This window comes from Echinops telfairi, unplaced genomic scaffold (genome assembly GCF_000313985.2).
Source record: "Echinops telfairi isolate 266 unplaced genomic scaffold, ASM31398v2 ScPeMD7_7468;HRSCAF=8506_0, whole genome shotgun sequence".
Lineage (NCBI taxonomy): Eukaryota > Metazoa > Chordata > Mammalia > Afrosoricida > Tenrecidae > Echinops > Echinops telfairi.
Genome location: NW_022111369.1, coordinates 94,175,434 through 94,196,071, shown reverse-complemented (window position 1 = coordinate 94,196,071; position 20,638 = coordinate 94,175,434). Strand labels below are relative to the sequence as shown.

The 20,638-nt window shown below is 39.3% G+C and overlaps 1 protein-coding gene across 1 annotated transcript in view; it reads left to right on the top strand.

Annotated features, from left to right (window-relative positions):
- The window catches only part of TBC1D19 (TBC1 domain family member 19), a gene marked incomplete at its 5' end in the record, with an annotated part of 127,414 nt that overhangs the window by 26,639 nt on the left and 80,137 nt on the right, over nt 1-20,638 (top strand). The window contains 5 exons of the mRNA XM_045284077.1: nt 6,989-7,063; nt 8,285-8,348; nt 9,127-9,173; nt 11,911-12,021; nt 16,108-16,180. Of these exons, the coding sequence (XP_045140012.1) occupies nt 6,989-7,063; nt 8,285-8,348; nt 9,127-9,173; nt 11,911-12,021; nt 16,108-16,180 (370 nt within the window). The remainder of the gene's footprint in view (nt 1-6,988; nt 7,064-8,284; nt 8,349-9,126; nt 9,174-11,910; nt 12,022-16,107; nt 16,181-20,638) is intronic.

The following is a 20,638-nucleotide window of genomic DNA, read 5'->3' as shown; positions in this document are numbered from 1 at the left end:
AACATTTCATTTGGTAGCCCATCCATTTCTGGAGCCTTGTTTTTGGCTGATGCTCTCAGTGCAGCTTGAACTTCTTCCTATTGGCTCTTGCTCATATGCTACCTCCCGCAATGGTGGAATATTGACTTTTTGGCACAGTGACTGTATTCTTCCCGTCGTCTTTTCATGCTTCCTGCATCAGTCATTTTACCCATAGACTCTTTCCATATTGTAACTCAGGGCTTGCATTTTTAATTTAGTTATTTCAGTTTAAGATTTGATGGCCTTGTTCTTCCTTTTTTGGTTTTCTAACTCTAGGGCTGTGAACACTTCATTATATTTTACTTTTTCTCAAGCTGCCTTTTGGAATTTTCTGCTCAGCTCTTTGACTTCACCCTTTCTTCCATTTGCCTTAGCAACTCTACAATTAAGAGCAGGTTTCGGGGTCCCTTCTGATATCCACTTTGATCTTTTCTTTCTTTCTTGTGTCTTAATGACATTCATGCTGTCCTTCCACAGCTCGTCAGGTCTTCCGTCATCAGTGATCTGTTCTTGAGATTCATATGAGGTAGACTCCAGGTTGTACTTTGGCTCTCCTGCACTAGGTTTGATTTTCTTCAGCTTTAGCCTGAACTTGCACATGAGCACTTGATAGTCGGTTCCTGGTTTTAGCTGCTCGTGTTGGGCTTCTCCACGGAGCACTTGATAGTCGGTTCCTGGTTTTAGCTGCTCGTGTTGGGCTTCTCCACGGTCTGCTCCCACAGATACAGTCAACTTGATTGCTGTGTGTTCCATCCGGAGATGTCCATGGATAGTCACCTTTTGTGTGGAAAAAAGGTATTTGTTCTGAACAAGTTGCTGGTTTTGCAAAATTCTCTCATGCGATCTTCAGCTTCATTTCTATCACCAAGACCATATTTTGCAACTATTGTTCCTTCCTCTTTGTTTCCAACGTTTGCATTTCACTTGCCAATAATGATTAATATATCTTGATTGCATGTTTGATCACCTATAGACTGAAGACATGGATAGAATTTTTCAACTTCACTAGCTTTAGTGGTTGGTACATAAATTAGAATAATAGTTGCATCAGTTGGATTTCCTTAAATGTAGATAGATATTGTACTTCATGATTGATTTTGTAGTGTCCTTTGACAATGAAGGCCCCACCATTCCTCATGATTCTGGTATTCCTGGCATAGTAAATCGTAAGATTTTCTGAATCAAAATGGCCAAATACGAGTCCATTTCAGACCACTAATACCTAGGATATTGGTCTTTATGCATTCCACTTTACTTTTTGACAACTTCCACTTTTCTTAGACTCAAACTTTGCACATTCCAAGTTCTGATTATTAACAGATTTTTGCAACTGTCTTTCTTTACCTTGAGTCATGCCCTATCAGCATGTGAAACTCCCAAAGGCTCCACTCCTACACCTTTTACCCTATCTATGCCACCATGTTCAACTGCACTCCAGGACATCAGCTCCTCCTAAGTCACCTTTCGGGTGCTCTTGGACCTGAGTGCCCATTCTCTGGCACCATCTCAGACAGTGCTCTGCTGCCATTCAGTCAGCTTTCTCTGTCTGACAGTGTTTCTATGCGGTGCATAAGGTTTTCAGCAGCTCTTTCCTCTGAAGCGGGGAGGGGGGTCCTTTTTCCTTATTTGTTCTTCATCTGGAAGCTCTGCTGAAACCTGCTCACTTTGGGTGACTCTGCTGATATTGGAAGTACCAGTGACATAACTTCCAGCAACACAAAAGCCACCATAGTATGACAAACACAATTGGTGGATGGCAACTAGGGGAATATGTAAATCCTTCACTACAGATAATTTGGTTCCATCAAACAAGATAAGGTATTTTTGAGTCTACAGCCTTCTACCCATTGATTTTGTTGTGAAGATGGGTAGTATCCTAATTTAGTTGCAAATTATCCCAACACTCGCTAGATAAGTTTTCTCTTAACACTGCAGAGGGAACTTGGTGATAGTCCCCAAGCATAAGCGACACCTTTTATTTGTGTCATAGTGTGTGGAGGTCCATACATAAATGTCATCCCTTAGCACTTCGTGGGCAGGAATAAAGGGTGAAAGCAGAATCATGGCTGGCAACAGCCCACAGCCTCCCCCAAAGTGTAGTTCCACAAAGGAAAGGGAACCATCAGATTCGCTAAGAAATCCAGCATGTTCGCAGCAATTGAATACGTAGCTCTAATGCCAAACAGGTTTGTTCCCAGGGCCTATTCAGAGGCTTGTAGTGCAGTATAAGTAGCATTTACTGTATTCAGTTTGCTATTTCCTGTCTGGTGACCAACTTTTGATAATTCCTTTTTTTTTTTCATAGCCAAGGAGGTATCAGCTTTATTTTTTAAAAATAATTTTATTGGATGTTCTTACAGATAGCGTAACATTCCATTGTTAAGTCACATCAAGCATTATTGTACAATTTTGCTACAGTCAGTTTCAAAATATTTTCTTTTTTCTTGAATGCCTTGATAAAGCTCTTCTTTATCCTCTCCCTCTTTTGCCTTCCCTCCCAGAAACCTTCTTTAGCACTTCAGAGAACTGAAAAGTAACAAAAGCTTAGCAGATTTCCACAGGCTTTGGATCCAAAACCCACATTCACTGTCATGGAGCTCATTCTGACCTTTTGTACATTCTGTGGCCATACCACAAGATGCTGTTTCTAGGACAGGCTGGCTTTTAATCCCTCCCTTGTGTTAGATCCTTCTCCTGTGTTCCTGGGATGGAAAAGATACCTTCCTACAGAGGGATTTCCAGCTGAGCAATTACCAGCTGAATTATTCCCTTTAATTTCCTCTGTCATGGGTTCCTGGTTAGTCTTATGTGCCTGTACTTTTACCACTGTTTTATCCACTGGCAGCAGAAATCCCCCAAAGAGTTCAGAAACCAGGGCATCATTCTTAATTTGGGTCCTAGAGAAAATCTCTTTGTTTCTTTAGCATTGCAAAGTCACCTACAGAACTCGACAGCATCAGGGCTGGGAGCAGGTGAGAGAACATGGATAAAAGAAAGGGAAACTCCAGCTGAGATGTGAGAAAGGAATACAGTTTATCCAGAAACAGTAGGGAGGAAGATGCTAGAGGTGGGAGCAGAGCATGGGGAGAGTATTTTGCAGAAAGTGAATAATGTATTTCAGTATGTTAAGAAAGAAACTATTATTATAGCTATGAAACTATAATAAGAGCTGTGAATTACCGAATGAATGTTATGTCATGGCTCCTGCTCACAGTACTTTACATGTATTAATATCGTTAACCTTCATGTAGCCATATGAGGAAGTCTTAATTATTCTGCTTTCACCGACTGGTTACAACTGGTTATAATGTAATGAGTAAAGTCACATATAGTTTTCGTCTTCTGCTCATTAGGTCTATCTTGGGGGCTTTGTTATGGTTTTAGTTTAGTTTGAGTAATCCAGAAGTACTCTGTAGGCTCGCTGTGCTGTTGTTGGGCGCTTTCTTTGTTGCCAAATTGCCCCTGACTCATAGTGATTCTGTCTGTAAGAGAATGAAACACCGCCGGGGCCTGCGCTGACATCATCATTTTTCTTATATTTGAACCCATTTTTTCGGCCATTGTGTCAATCTGTCTTTCAAGGACCTTTCCTTTTTCACTGCCCCTCTACTTTACCAGGCATGATGTCTCATTTCAGGGACTGGTCTCTCCTGACAACAGGTCCAAAGTACATAAGATGACGTCTCACCAGCCTTGCTTCTAAGGAACATTCTGGCTGTACTTTTTCCAAACAAATTTATTTGTTCTTTTGGCAGTCCATGGTACTTTCAGTATTCTTCGTGAACACTGTCGCTGAAATGCATCAAATTTTCTTCAGGCTTTTTTATTCAGTGTCCAACTTTTACATCCATATGAGGCTATCAAAAACACCATGGCTTAGGTCAGGTGCACCTCCCTTTTCAACTCTCTAAAGAGCTTGTGGAATGCTATCCACAGGTAGCATTGATGACCGTGTAACCCCACTTGATAGGATCAAACCCAGAATTGTATGGGGATGCATATATTGAATTGTGTAAGATATCAGGGAAACATAGGAACAAAAGAAAATAAGGGTTCCTGCGGTTGAGTGGGGAGGGAAGGGATAAAGGGGAGTTAATATTAAGAAGTTCGAAAAGAGAAAATATTTTGAAGCTAATTGTGGTAGCAATTGTACAATACTGCTTGATGTGCTTGAATTATGGAATGGTATAATATCTATAAGAGTTCCCAATAAAATGATTTTAAAAAAATGCTGTGGCAGCAGCCAAAATAATAAAACAAAGAGCTTGTTCAGTAATTTACCTAATGCAGTGTTATCATTTGATCTCTTGACTGATGCTTTCATGAGCATTGCCTGTGGAACCAAGCAGGACAGAATCTTTGATCAAGCCAGTCTTTTCTGCATTTATTTTTCATGATGGTCCACTTGTGAGACTTTGGTTTTCTTTACATTGAATTATAACCCAACCTGAAGGCTACAATCCTTGCTCTTCATCAGCGAGTCACTATAAGTCCTCCTCACTTTCAGCAAGCAAGGTTGTGTTATTTGCATATTGCAGGTTGTTAATCAGCCTTCCTCCAATCCTGATGCCACATCCTTCTTCGTATAATTCAGCTGCTCTGGTAATTGGCTCAGCATACACACTGAATAAGTATTGTGACAGGATACAACCCTGATGCACACTTTTCCTGATTTTAAATCATGCTGTTCTCCCTTGTTCTGTTCGCATAACTGCCTCTCGATCCATGTACAGGTTCCGAATGAGCACAATTAAGTGTGCTGGAATTCTCATTCTTTTCAAGGCTATCCATAGTTTGTTATGATCCATACAGTTGAATGCCTTGGCATAGTACATTTTAGTACAAAAGACACACACATGCATTTTCAGTGTGACATAGAAAATAATGGTATAGTGGAATATGATATATATGATAATCTATGACTATTAAAATTGACTTTAATTTCTTGTTTGCAAGAAACATAATAGGTAAAGGGGAAAGTAATTAGCATTATAAAATAATATTAAGAGAAATTAAAATTGTGGTCTGAAAGGTAATTGGCCTGGACTCTTAAAAAACCTCATTGTTGAGATAAAGAAAAGGACAGAGAGAAATTGTACCAAAAAGTATAACAATCAAATGTCTTCTATGAACTCTGAGTTCATCTTCAATTTATTTATTTAAAAAAAGAATTAGGGGAAATCCAGATAAATTCGAATATGGACTAAATATTAATGTTATTATGAAATACAATTCATCTACTTAGATGAAATAGTGCTATTATGTTTCTACAGGAGAAGGTCCTTATAGAACATATATCCTGAATATTTAGGAGAAAATGTTAGGCTGCAAAAATAGCAATGTAATTTTTTCCTCTGAGATTTTATTCAGTAGTTTATTAGTGGGATTCTACTGTATCAGACAATGGGAAAATCATTAATTTTATTTAGCTTTTTTCATCTCCTCTTTTCCTTGTAAACTCATTGCTCTCAAGTTGATTCTGACTCATAGTGACCCTTTCAGACAGAGTAGAACTGCCCCGTAGGGTTAGGAAGGGTGTCATCTTTTGGACACTGACCAGCGGATGAACCATGGGCCTCTCAGTTATCAGCTGAGCACTTAACCATAGTGCCAGCAAGTCTCCTTATTTTTCCCTTAATGTTGACATATGACTTGATTTATTTTTATCTATCTTCATTCCCATTTTCAATTAGAGTATCAGTGGTGTAGTGGTTTACATATTGGGATTCTCAATGCAATGTTAGCAATTTGAACCCACTGCGCCTAGGGAGAAAGATGAGACTGCTCCCTTATAGACTTGTTTGCCTTCTAAGTGAGACGTCAACTAAGCCCACATGGAATAAGCACACCAACATGCATGATCCAAAGATTGTAAATAGATAATCCAAATTCACAAGAGGGAACGATATCAGAATGTAAATTGTGAGAATCTGGTTTGCAGAAGGCTATGGATGACAGTAGAATCCCAAAACACATTTGCAGGATATACGCATGGAATCAGTTTCTGGTGATTTCCCTCTGATCGTAATTGGGGGATGGAAATAGTCTGGTTATCAGAGTATTGTAGAGACGATTATAGTAGATTAAAATGAAGAGTTGGACTTGCGTGGTTAAAATTTCATCATTTAATCTCCCTTTTGATACACTTTGAGCTTAACTCTTTTGGTTTTTTTTGTCCAAACTGGGAATTATCTCTGTTGTATTTTGTTATTGTAGCCTTCTTGACTCTCTGTTATATATTTTTCTGTGTTTGGGGGTATCTGAAGTCCAGGATGGGTGTATCTATAGCGACAATAACTAGATTAAGGGCTCTGGTTGTGGGGGGAGGTACAGCAGGGTAGGTTGCAGGAGGGTAACGGGGAGCTAATATCAAGGAGTACAAGGAGGAAGGGAATGAAACTGATTGTGGTAGCAATTGTATAATACTTCTTGATATGATACTTGGATTATGTTCTAATAAAATTATTTGAAGAAAAAAAAAAGAGTTACAGCCGTAGAGACCTGAGGGGACATTTCTACTTTTGTCTTATATGATTGGTTTCTCTGACTTGGAATTGACTCAGTGGCAGAGAGTTTTTGGTTTGGTCAGGTCTTCAAGGACAGACATTTCTGTTATTTACTCTGCTGGCCCTAGTAGTGCATTGGCCTGGGAGGAAGATGCAGTCACCTGCTCCTGTGACGGTTTACTATCTCAGTAACTCTGAGGAGCAGTTCCACTCTGTCTGTGGGGTCGCTATGAGAGGGAGTGGACTTGCTGGCAAGGGGTAAGGTAATTCACAGCACTTAGGATAATAGGTGACTCATAGTAGGACGTTGTCAGTATTTGTTGAATGAATGAATAAGTGAAAATAACCAACCTTAATCAGCCTCACTACTTTTATGTAATTCATAGTACCTTTAATATATTTTAAAATCAGTTTTAAGATTGTTAACCAGATATAATTATGGATGTTTCCTTATGTTTCAGGCAAGTTGGGAAAAGAGAATTTTGAAGAGTTTAAATAGTATGTGCACAGAGCTCAGTATTCCACTGGCACGAAAGGTACTTCTTGAGCATCTTTGTTTTGAGCATTGATTTGTGAAACAAGCACGAGAACGTGTCATGAAGTTATAATTGAAAAATTGTTTTTATTAGTATGTCAGTTTGTTTTGAAACAAAAATCTGTGAGACCAATACTGTGGACACTTTCTATATGGATTTCTATATGCTACAATGTGTTTGGTAATAAACCCATATTTTTTTAGAATACTTAGAAATAAAGTAAGAATCTACAGTCTTGCTTATTCAGACATTTGGTTGCAAAGATTATGAGTACACTTTAACGATTATGATGTCCTTTAGCATCTTTATTTTTTCGATAATGTAGCACAAGAACCATCTGCCATGAATGAGATGGAGTAGAAAAAATAGTGATGTAGTTCAGATATACTAGGATATTTACAAACTTACCCAATATGGGCCCATCTTTCAGGTGTGACAATAGGCAACAATAGGAATGGTTTGTCTCCTGTCTGGAGAATTCTATGTAGATCGAATACTGAACATTTATGTGTACGTGAGGCTTGGAGAGGGGAGAGATGGGATAGGAGACAGAAGCTGCTAGGGCGGTGTCTGGGTTCTTTATAGCTACTCATGAGTGGGAGAGGCAAGTTTGGTTTAACTTCTTTCTCCTTACCTGCTGTTGGGCAGAATATAGTGATCACACTTGAGACAACTTCCAAGGACAGGTTAGCAAAGTCTCCAGAAGAATGGTGTAAACGCAAGATAAACATATTTGAACAACTGTCTAAATGTGTAGTATTGCGTAATATGCTGTCCTTCCTAGAGGAAGACGGTGCTACTGACTCACAGTCACACTCTCTTGGCCAGCCCACCTTGGGATGCATTTCCGAGGTTGCTGGATGGGGTAAGAGATGTGGTGTGTGGCTGAGAAGCAGTTTTTTTCTTGTGCAGTTTACTGGCCAGTACAGATGACTTATCTTCTTTTCTTGGAATTATTGGCCCCCTCTTCTTATTTTTTTTTTTAATAAAATACTTTTATTGGAGGCTCTTACATCTCTTATCAGCCATTGAGATGAGACTTAATGTAAGGACCTAATGTAAGGGTTAAAAAAATAAATCAAGTCCATTGTGTGTTATGAAATTATTTTTCCTTATGTCCGATAGTCAATTTAAACTTTTCAGATATTATTCTTTCTTAGTTTCAGCTGCATTGCTAGACTACATGGTGTGAAACCGATTTTAAAATTACTTTTTTTTTAGAGGCCAGTTGGAGAACAAAAAGAACTTCTTAATAAATGGAATGAAATGGGAACTGATGAACCAGGTATACGAAGGATATTTTTTAAAAATTTAGTTGTGGTAAAGAATTGCCTTCTCAGTGGATCTCAAATAACAAATTGAACAATTCGTTTGGAAGGAAAGCAACTTTCCCCCCTACCAAATTTTTCTCCTGTGTGTTCTTTGGGAGCCCTAGTGGTGAAGTGGTTTCAAGTTGGGCTGAGATCCACATGGTTGGCATTTCGAAACTATCAGCCACTCCGTGGGAGAAAGATGCAGCTTTCTGCTCATGTAAAGATCTATAGTCGTGGAAGCCCCCAGGGGCAGTTCCACTCCGCCTATAGAGTTGCTATGAATTGGAATTAATACGATGGCAGTGAGCTTTTTGGGGTTCTTTGGTTCAACTTCTACCCTGCAGTTTAAAAATTCATAATGTTGGTTTATGTTCTCCATTATTTTGAGAGCATTTTGATATTTTATCCTTCTTTAAATCAGCGTTTAAAGCATTTTTATATCCCTAATACTTAACACCCATGGGAGAAAGATGAAGCTGTCTGCTCCTGTTAAGATTTACCACCTCAGAAACCCACAGAGGCAGTTCTACCCTGTCCTCTGGGCTCACTGTAAGTCAGAGTGGACTCTATGGCAGTGAGTTTTCAGTTTTAGGGCACTTAACAATGTGTGGCAAATGATTGAAACTCAGCAAATGTTTAAATTAATCTGTTAAATGTTTGAATTAATATGAATCAAAACAGTTATTATTAATCTGCTATCATATAATATATTAACTGAAATTTTGTTTTTCTCTATCTTATTAATTTTAGATTTGAGCCATTTCAGACCTGTCTATGCACCTAAGGATTTTCTTGAGGTAGGTACCACTGGATAAATACATGTATGTATATTAACAAGGAATCATGTGAAAGAAATGGTGATGTCAGAATATCGCCAGGCAGAGAGATCACCATGTATAAAAGCCTCAGGTTGATGGCAGCTTTTGAGCAGTGGAGTGACATGGTCACATTTGTGTTTGAAAATTGCTTTTGGAAAATAGCAGTGGAGTGTGGAAAGATTAGAGGCAAGTAATTCAATTAGGAAGATTTTGATTGAAAAATAATGACTAGAAATCATGCAACCTGGTACATACAGTTCTCAGTGAATATTTTCTTTTATTATTCCTACCCTATTATTCCTATTCTCTGTCCTAGTCGTCTGGGCAAGACAGATGAACAGTATCGGAAATGGGAAGAATTGGACAGGGTTCAAAGAGGTTTTAAGGAGGATTTATCTAGTAATATTAAATGAGAGGAGTCTGAAGGAGGAAAACCTGGATATGGCTTTCCAGTGCCTAGCTTGGGCAGAGGGTAACTTGCCCTAGAGGTAGAGAATACAGAGACATGATGAATGTACTTGAACTTGAGAGGCATGTAGAACACTCAGGTGGAACTCTCACCAGGCAGCTGGAATTCATTAATTCACCCATTATTTTTATTTTACTCTTCCACTTATACCTTCCACAGGTATCCTGAATCCAACCACTTATAACCGCCACTTCCATCTTCCTGGTGCAAACTACCAACATCTCTGGCCTGGACTCTCTCAGTAGAACTAGTCTTCCTGCTTCTACTCTTGCCCATCTGAAATTTGTTTTTAGTATAAGTTCTAGAAAAATAACTTTATTTATTTTACCAATAGCTTTTTTTTGAGATATAATTCACATATCATAGACTTCCAAGGTTCAGTCACATTTTAAAAGGGTTGTGTATGCATCACCACAATCAGTTCTAGTGCACCCTCCTCCCTCCTGCATTCATGATTTGCTCTCCAATCCCCCTCCATCTCCCCCCACCATATCCAGCAAGCTGGATCACCAGTTATTGTCTCTATACACCCGCTGCTTTTGTGCTTCATAAACTTCATAAAATAGTCTATATTTTAAAAAGGAAGAAAAATACACCAGCAATGTTAAAATAAGCCAGAGGGAGCACATCTTTTGAGAACAAGCAAGAAACCTTTTGTTTCTGACACTAGTTTTGCCAGCATACAACTATGTTAGATGCTATTTTAGACTCTTTGCGGTAGTAGTCAGTGTCCTTATACCATCAACAAGAAGGTAGTTAGTCAGAAAAAGCCTGCATGCTTTGGCTTTGTCTCTTAGTTCCTATTTGGTCATCTTTAACTATGTCTTCTCTTGAGGACACCGTAGCATCTATCTCTGAGGACTGTTGTGAAAGGGATCTTTTTGTTATTCACACAAACATTCTCCTTTTAATCAAGAACATTTTTTATTGTTTCCTTGGTTATAGTTTCTTTTTCATTTTTTTTTTGGTTATAGTTTCTACACTGAGACTATTTCTCTTTCATATTATGAATGCCATCCCAATTTCTTCTCCTTTTTCTGTTGTTTTATATTAGTGCATGCTCCGGCGTTTGTGGAATTAGGCTGTATTGAATTCAGTCTTAGACTGTCTTTTTTTTAAAGCAAATGCCTTTAATATTTTTCATTTCAACAATTTTAGGAAACTAATTTGGCTTTATAACACATTTTTTTATCAGCTATTATCATCAGTTCATTAATGCCATCTTCCTACGTGATAGTGTTTTTGTCATTATCATTTTCCTTACTGAATTCTTAATAACTTCCTTTGTCCTCAAGTGTTTCAGCTAATAATATATTTGAATGATCGTTTCCCGGAAAAATGCATGGTGATTAGAAAAATAAGAAAATATGCACAAGGGTGAATTTTTAAATAAAACTTAATTACAATGCTCTCAGCCAGTAATGACCACTACAGTTACTATATATTTTTGCTTAATAATATATTGTGGATTTTTGTCATTATATACATTATCTACATGAATATATCATACTGTTATGTAAACTAGCTATAATCTATTTAAAGATACTCACTGTTAGGATCATTAAGTTGTTCAATATTTTTTCCATTATAAATAGTACTTCATTAATTTTCTTTATGTACTATCTTTGCAAACATGTTTGATTATTTCCTTAGAATCATATTCTATGAAACCAATTGTACATGAAGTTTCTAAAAGTAAGGTTTCTAGGTTAAAGGTTATGAAAATATATAGTACCTTCCTATTTGAAATTCCTTGTTTTTTGAAGTTTATATATATGGTCTTACTTTTTAGCTTTGCTTCCACAACTTCTTCAATTTTTTTTTTTTTTGGCACTGACTTTTAGAGAGATGCACTGCAATTTTACTCTACCCTCTTTCCGAAAGTCTTGTTGATTTTATTTTTTAAGGTTTGAGTTTGTTCTAAATTTTTCCTGGTAACCATTATTATCAAGCAACATTTTATTTTTCTCTAATCTTCCCTGGTAAAAGATTATAATCAAGCAATTTCTAAATTATTACCATTTTAGGGCTTGATATGGCAGATCATCAGCTGGGAATATTGAAAATGTATTGAGTAGGAGTATATTTCTAGTATAACATGTTAACATTTTAATACTTTACACTACTATAGCATAACCCCAAGTCGTTTTCACCCTGTCATGATACACCAGGAGCATCACTGCCAATTTCCTGAGTCTAAACATGATACAGAGAAACTAACCAATTATGTTGGATTTGTTTTTAAAGGTATTAATTAATCTTCGCAACCCAAATTATGAAAATGGTGATTCTCTTAGTTTCAGGACTCATTTGGGTTTAATCCAAGTTCCTCTGAAAGTAAAAGACATTCCTGAATTGGTAAGTAAGCAAACTCAAATCCAGACTCACTGCCGTTGAGTTGACAGAGGAGCGCTTCCCCTGCGGGCGTCTGGGGCTGTAGCTCTTTATGGAAAGCCTCATCTTTAGTGATATTGGGATGATTCAAGACAAAACTCCCTACCACCGAGTTGATGCCAATCACAGCTGCCCTCTGGGACGGAGTAGGAAAGCACACTGTCACATCTTTCTCCTGCAGGGTGGCTAGTGGGTTCGAACCGTGGAGCATTTGCTAGGCAGGTGGACACTTTAACCACTGTGCCACCAGAGCTCCTTTATTGGGAAGATAGAGAAGGAAAAGAGAAGAAAAAACGCCTAACATCTTTATTTAGTATCTAAAGTCAGTAGATAATACCTGAAACTAGTAAATTAAGAAACTGCAATATATATTAAAGCCAAAAACCCCACTGCAATTGAGTTTATTCCAGCTCATAGCAACCCCGTCTAGGGTTTCTGAGATAGTGTAACTCTGTCTTGGAGCGGACAGCTTAGTCTTCCCTCATGTTACCTGGGGGCATGGTATGAAAGATCAGAAGAAAAGACTGAAAGCGGTTGTCTGTGGCTAGTGAGTCAGTTATATTTCTGTGTGTATGTTGAGGAGGAGGGCATAAGATAGGAAATTGCCATTTCGTTGTAGCTGCTGATGTGACTTGAATGATTTGCTGCAATTAGATGCAGACTAGCACACTGGTTGGGTGACTAGGCACTGAAGCCAGTCAACCTGGCTTTAAAGCTTGACTGCCACCTACTACCTGTGTGACCTTGGCAAGCTAAACATCTTCCTGGTACCTTAGTGTCCTCATCTGTAAATAGAGCTAATGGTAATAACAAATAGTATGTGTTTTAAGCATAAAGCATAGAGAATAGTACTTGGAGCATAACAAGCAATATAAGGCTACTATAATTTTTATAACTTTTTATAAGTTATTCTTAAAATATTTTTGAAGCCTTATTAGTCGACCTATGGTCCTCACGTAGATTTTGGCAAATAGTGACTACAAGGCAGAGTAGATCTGCTCCTTAGGGTTTCTGAGACTATAAATCTGTACTCAGCATTTCTCCTGTGGAGTGGCTGGTGGATTTGAACTACCAACCTTGCAGTTAGCAGCCCTATGCTTAACCCACAGTGAGCGATGGCTTCCTTGTAAGGAGAGAATTGTACAAAAGTTCTATGTCTGTACAGAAGAGGGAGTGGCAGCAAGGTGCTGTTGTTTGATCTTGGTCATATGATAGTAAGTCATATGCTAAGGAATTTGCTAGGTGAAGAAGTAGAGAAAGGATAATGTAGACAAAGATTCTGTGTGTGCTTGAGTCTGACTGTCTGAGGAGCACCTTCAGCTGATGTGGACATGTTCTTAGCTATTGGAGAATAAAAACCAAACAACAAACTCACTGCCATTGATTCCATTCCAACACCTAGTGACCTTATAGGTCAGGGTGGAACTGTCCCTTGGTTTCTTTACAAGGTCAGAAAGCCTCCTTTTTCTCTCAGAAAACAGCCTGTGGCTGATTTTCAAGAACTTCTGGCTAGATTTGCTGAAAGTCTGATGAGATCTTTCTTGTCGGGGTTAACTTTCTTAGCCTTGCCTGCGTCACTTGGCCTGGTCATTCCGTGATTCTGACTCCAGAAGGCCTGGTGGTCTTTGCCCCTCTTCTGTCAGTGGAAGTACTGAACATGGTCAGGTTCTGTAGCCATTGAACCTGGTTCATGATGTTACATAGATTAGTCCATGTTAAAGGAAAACACTTGAAGCTAAACTCGCTTAAAGTGAAGTTGCTAACTATCGTTTACAAATTCAGTCACATGGAAGCCTACATTGGGACTAGGAGTCAGTCGTGTGGGTCAGTATTTACTGAGCCCCTGTGCAGAGTGGGTTACATGCTGGGCTGCTTATTACAAGGTCAGCAGTTCAAAACTACCAGCACTCCATGGAGAAAAATGAGGGTTTCTGCTCTTGTGAAGATTTATAGTCTTGGAAACCCTTGGGGGCAGTTCTCCTCTGTCCTATAATAGGGCCCCAGTGATTTGGCATTGACCCAATGGCAGTGAGCGTGGTGTTTTTGGAGCTGTGTGTGTCAGGCACTGTGCTAAGCACTGGAATGTACATTGTGTATGAGAAAGCCCTTGTCTTTCAAGAACTTCAGGCTGCTGTAAAAATGGGCACTGAGGACATGTTTTCCATGTGATGCGATTCTGTGATGTATGATATATGAGGTGATACATGAGTTTAGAGAGTGGCTTGTATCAGCCTGGGCAATCAAAGATTCCCAGAAGGCATGATGCCTTGGGTGAGTTTTGAAGGAAATTGAAAACAAACGCCCAGGTCTGCTATCATTGAATTAAACGATCCAGAACAGTCCAGTAGATACTGGGTGATCCGAGTTCAAATTAAGCTCTTTAACATGTGAACGTCTGTCTCCATCTGGATTGCCGAGCTTAGTTTTTATCAGACCCCAGTCCCTTCTGTAGTATGAAGATCAAACTTTGTGAAAAATAAAAATTTCTCCTTAGTTATTAAAGATGGATAACATGGGGTGCAGTGATTTTTTAGAAAGATTTAAAAAAAATAGTTTGATTAAAAAAAATCCAGATAGAATGATGGCTATTTTAAATCAGCACAGAAATGTCATGTGGGAGGCTGGATGACTCTCTGATGGGGGACAGTAATAAATTGCTGCCTGAAATAATAACAGAATAACAGGAAATTGGGAAGGATGAAAAACTAATTCCATCTTTTTAAGGAGAAGGAAGTAGGGCTTTGGCAGTTAGAATAGTACACAAATACTGAGGCAAATATTAATAGAAATATTTAATTACTCAGAGAATAAAAATAATGTGACTAATATAGGGCTTTTATATATATTTAAAATACCAGACACTATGATTACTTTCCCTAGACATTTGTCGGAAGTAGAGGAAGTCTGAAGAACAAATCTAATCTATCCTTATTTTAGCAGAGTAGTTATTCCGCATCTTGTTGACATGGTACATCTGCTGGCTGTAAACCAAAATAAAGTACTATTAAAGAATGATTTTTATTTAGTAATGGCAGGATTCTTACCAGTCAGAAGGCAAAGAAAGATACCACTACAGGTTCTACGCTTGGGGAAATTGTGTGTGTTTGGCTTTCTTTCCTATTGTATATATGAGTTTTACCCCATATTTTACCTAAAAATTAAGTTGTCTTGGATTATTTGCAATGCTTATTTGCAGCACCATAGAAAGTACAGTTACAGAATTATATTGGAAAATTTGGACATTGATTTTAAGAGATAAAATTGATCCATACTGTATATACAATATAGGAGCCGTGGTGGGAGGGGTGGTGAGTACTGGGCTGCTCATCAAAAGGTATATGGTTCAAACCCACCTGTTGCTTCATAGCAGAATGAGGTGGCAATCCACTTCCATAAAGATTTATAGTCTCAGACACCATGTAGGGCATTCTACTCTTCCGATTGAGGGCCTGAAAGTTAGAATGAATGCAATGGCTACGCATACGGTGTATGTGCTAGTGTGTGCTCTTAAACGCATGTGCACATGTGTTTCAGGAACAGGTTGAATGTTCAAGTACTTCACTCGATAGGATAGTTATTCCGCATCTTGTTGACATGGTACATCTGCTGGCTGTAAACCAAAATAAAGTACTATTAAAGAATGATTTTTATTTAGTAATGGCAGGATTCTTACCAGTCAGAAGGCAAAGAAAGATACTACTACAGGTTCTACGCTTGGGGAAATTGTGTGTGTTTGGCTTTCTTTTCCTATTGTGTATATGAGTTTTACCCCATAGTTTATATCTGCTCTGCCCATGCTAATTTCATTTGAAAACAGGCTGGGTTACATAGTACACTATGGGAGTCAAATGAATCCTGGACATCCTCCTTAATCTTGGACTAATGCAGTAGTAGTTAAAGGGTTAAAAAGACACACACCCCCTTTTTAGGTATTTAAATGAAGCAAAGGTTCATTTTACATTGTGTTTATTTAAGTTGACATTGAGATTAAGGAAATTTTTGAAATAAAGTGTACAGGTGTGTGTTAATTTTGTATATGTTATTTTTCAGAAAGAATTCTTTATAGAACTTGGCTTAAATACAGGACAACTGGGTATAGATGATTCTACACAAGTGCCTCCTGGTTAGTATTTCTTCCATTTGGTCTATAACTAATGATAATGAAAGTGAGTTTAAGGTTTCTCTGGTCATTTCCGTATAAATCTGGTATCTATTTCATAAATACGCTTTTTGCCTGGCCTTGGATTAATAATAGCAGTCATGGAATGGATTCCGGTCTGTTGTCAATATCAGAGTCCAGTATGTTTATGGGAAGGTCTATGAAAGACTTTTCAAAGTTTATTCCTGCTAGGTGCCATCGAGTCAATTCCAACTCACAGAAACCCTGTGCACCAACAAAACGAGACACTGCCCCATCCTGCGCCCACCTTGCAGTTGATCCTGGGTGCGGACCCACCCTCGCTGCATCGGTCCATCTTGTTGAGGGCCTTCCTTTCCTTTGTTGCTTCAAATTTTATTAGACATACATAAATCATTTTGTTGGCAAAATCTTCATTGATAACATTCCTATCTCCCTCTACTGATGCTCAGCCTCAGAAACGCAGTGGCAGTGCATTTTTGGAGACCACCACAAGGAACCCCAAAAGCATTGGGCTATGAATCCTTAGGCTTGTGCTTGAAATCCCACCAGCTCTTCTGTGGGGAAAAGATGAGACTGTCAGTTCCCATAAAGCTTTACAGTTTCATAATCCCAGGGAGCTATTCTGCCCTGTCCTGCAGGGCCGCTGTGAATCAGGATCCACTCAGTGTCCTTGGGTTTCCTTGATGTGGTCATCACTCTCTGTTTTTATTATCACTCTGAGTGGACACTGACCCGATGACAGCTAGCCCTCAACAACAAAGTAAGTGACCACTGTCATCACCCTCTAGGAAATTCAGACCTTTAAAACCGTATTTACCCATATACTTTCCCTGACTTTTCTTTTGATAAATGCAGCATAGATTTTAACCAGATGAGATTGCTATTTCAAGACAATGAAAAGGAGACCTGGCAAAGGGCCACGGGAGTGTTCTCATCCTCCCTCTACAGCGGGCGGTGCAACTTGGACGAGTAGCTTTGCATGTCGGGTGTGGTTCTTCCTCAATAAAATAAAGGAATTGGCAATATGCTAGTGATGTATTATTAATAATAGTTAATATTGATCATTGTTACTGACCACATACTATTTGTTGCATGAGCATGTTCTCATTTTCACCTCTCAGAATCCCGAGAGGTACATTTTGGCGTTTTTAAAGACTATCTATGCATAATGCAAATGATGGTTTTAGTTGCTGCTGAGTCGATTCCACCTTGTGGCAACCCCAGGTGTACAGAGCTGAACTCCTGCATAGGGTTCTCCGGGCCATGTCCTTTCAGAAACTCTGGGCCATGCGTGTATTTGGAGGCTTCCCTCTGTGGGTTTGAATTGCCAACCTTTCAGCTAGTGGCCGAGTCCACAGTTGTTCGTGCCACCCAGGAGGCCGTGATTGCAAATAAAAACCGAACTCATCCCCTAGAGTGATTCCTCTCCGAGTTTCTGAAACTGTCCATTTTTATGGGAACCCGCACCCTTATCTTTACCCTGTGGACAAAGGGCGGGCTTGAACTGCCCACCTACTCCTCAGCAGCCACTGCCCCCCAGCGCTGCTTACGTTGGCAATGGTAAAGTACCTGTACCCTAAGAGAGCGGCTCAGTGACATCATACTAATTCAATACATCTGTTGTGCAAACCGTCAATGTGCTTGGCTGCTGATCAGAAAGCTAATAGTTCAAGTCCATGCTGAGGCATCTGGGAAGAAAGACCTACTTGTGAAAATCAAGTTACTGAAAACTCTGTAGTCGTTCAACTGTGATAATGCACTGTATCACCAGGATCAGAATTGATTCAAGAGGAACGGATGTATTAAAATACCACCCAGAACAATAAATATTAGTTACCACCGTCACTGGGGAAAAGGGGGAAATGAATACTAGTGGATAGATTGAAAACCTCTGATTCTAACCGCTTTTAACCTTTTTGTCTTTGCGCAGGCTAGAAACTGGACTTTGGAAAGGAAAATTATTGTACCTTACATAATTGAATGATTATATATTTTAAAGAAGTTGTTTTAATGTTTATTCCAAACTACTTTGAGTAATAAACGCACTGGTATCATCCAGTACCACCCACTTTTACTATAGTTCAGAATCGCCGACACATTTTGATTCTTTCGTTATTTAGTCTTGGTACTCCTGCCTCACTAACATAGAACTGGTGGTGGTGTTTTATGTGCACTCTTTGAAATAAACATTTAAATACTTTAGTGATAGAAAATGGTTCTGTGTTGGCAGCAGTCCCAGCCTCATTAGTTCGTTGGTCATTGTTTAATTTACTTGACTAATTACTTTGGAGACATGAGGAATAGAATAAACTGAAATACGAGGGTTTCACAGCTGTCAGGTTGACTGTGATGCCTAGTAGCCGTACAGGAGGGAGCAGAACAGAGATTCTAATTCTCTAGCAGAGCAGAAGAAGCCTTGTCTTTCTCTTGCAGAGTGGCTGCTGGATTTGAACTGCTGATCTTATGCTTAGCAGTCCAACTCTTAACTCACTCTGCCATACACACACACGTGTGCACACGCGCGCGCGCGCGCACACACACACACACTCCAAATTCACTGCTATGAACCCGATGCCAACTCACAGTGACCCTAGAGGGCAGGGTAGAAATGCCCATCTGAGTTTCCGAGACTGTAACTATTTACGTCACCAGGGCTCCTTAGAAGAGTACTTAGGTTCAAATAATGTATTTGGACATCAAGTTTTATATTATTGTTATTTTACATCTCAAAATACTCTCTAACTGAAAACAAAAAATACATTCTCCTTTCTCTAAAAATTCTTTTAATTTTACCTCAGTGTTTTAATTTTATATGTCAAACTAAATTCTGATTTGTTGTTATCAAGACAAGAAGTTCTTTTGGCTCAGTATTTCTGACTCATAACTACCTTATACACACAGAAGGAAACCCTGCTGGGTGCTCTGGGTCCTCCTCACAATTGTTGTGCTTGAGCCCTTGCTGCTACAGGGTCGGATCATGCTTTCTTTACCAAGCAGGATGCCGTTTTCCTGGGGCTGAGCTCTCTTGATAACATGTCTGAAGTACTGGAGACAAAGTCTCCCTGGCCTTGCTTCCAAAGAGCATTTTGACTGTCCTCCTAAGACAGACTTGCTTTGTAAGATACGGTGGTTGGGTTCCCTTCAGGCTGCCTTGCTCATTCGTCCCTTCTCACAGGACCAACCTACAGACTTTGTCCTTCTTTCCAAGAGAACTGTAAGCAGCCCTGGTACACGGTGATTAAGTGCTGGGTTGCTAACCAGAAGGTCAGAAGCTCAGATTCACCAGTGATCCAAGGGAGAGAGCTGTGGCAATCTGCTTCCAAGAAAATGGCAGTCTGAGAAACCCCATGGCACTGTCCCATTGCATAGGGCCTCTCTCTATGAGTTAGAATCGTCTCATTGCCCTAAAACCACAGCAAGAACTTTATAAAGAAGAAATATTAGGGAATGGGAAATAAAAGAACAATAACGTTTTATGTTTAGCTGGGCTCAAGCTGTCTATCACCAGACAGGCTTTCTGGAAAACTGGGTTGAACTCTGATCCCGGGACAGATCTTCCCTCTTTCTACATCCAGGTCCCACCACCGGTATACGGCTGAGTCCCGTCCGTCCGATAACTCCAAAGGGCCTGAGCATGAACATTCTGGTTAAAGGCTCAGCAAGGACCATGATGGTTGCCAGATTGCCAGGCAGCCTATTTACTGAGTCCCATGACAGTCGGTAGCCTCCCCCCCCCACCCCCCACAGTGACTCGGAGGAGAGGGAGAGGGCGAGAAGGGACTCATTTTCTCTGGGATGGGGAGAGCAACTAAATGCCTCCCCTCATGGCTTCATAATCCCTTTGTACTTGGCTTGACATTTTAAATAACTGTTACAGACACATTATAACACATACTGAAAAGTGCACGCATCGCCAGTGAATCAGAAGTGATCGGTGAATTTTTAAAGTGAACACACTTCCAACCACATCAAGAAACAGAATATTGTCAGCCTTCCCGGAGACTTCAGACTCTTCCACCCCTCAGACAACTGCTGTCCCAACAGCATACATGTTAGCCTCTCTTTGAAGCTCCTGAGAATGGATCAGGCAGTACGTGCATAGTCCCGTGTCTGGCTTCTTTTGCTAGATAGAGTTTATGACTTTAACAGTGGTGTGTGTAGTTATAAATCATTCGTCCTCAATGCTTTATTATAATCCAGGGTATGAATATACCACAGTATCTCCATTCTATTGTTGATTTTACTGTTGTATCCACTGCTTGGTTACTACCAATTACATTGCTATGAATATTCTTGTACCTATCTCAGTTTGTATGTGATGCATTTTTTCTTTTTTGTTAGGATTAATTTGCATTTATTTATTTTAAGCATTTTATTGACATGTACTTCATATACAATACAATGGCTTAAATATATTTTAAAAGGTTATAAAATCATCAC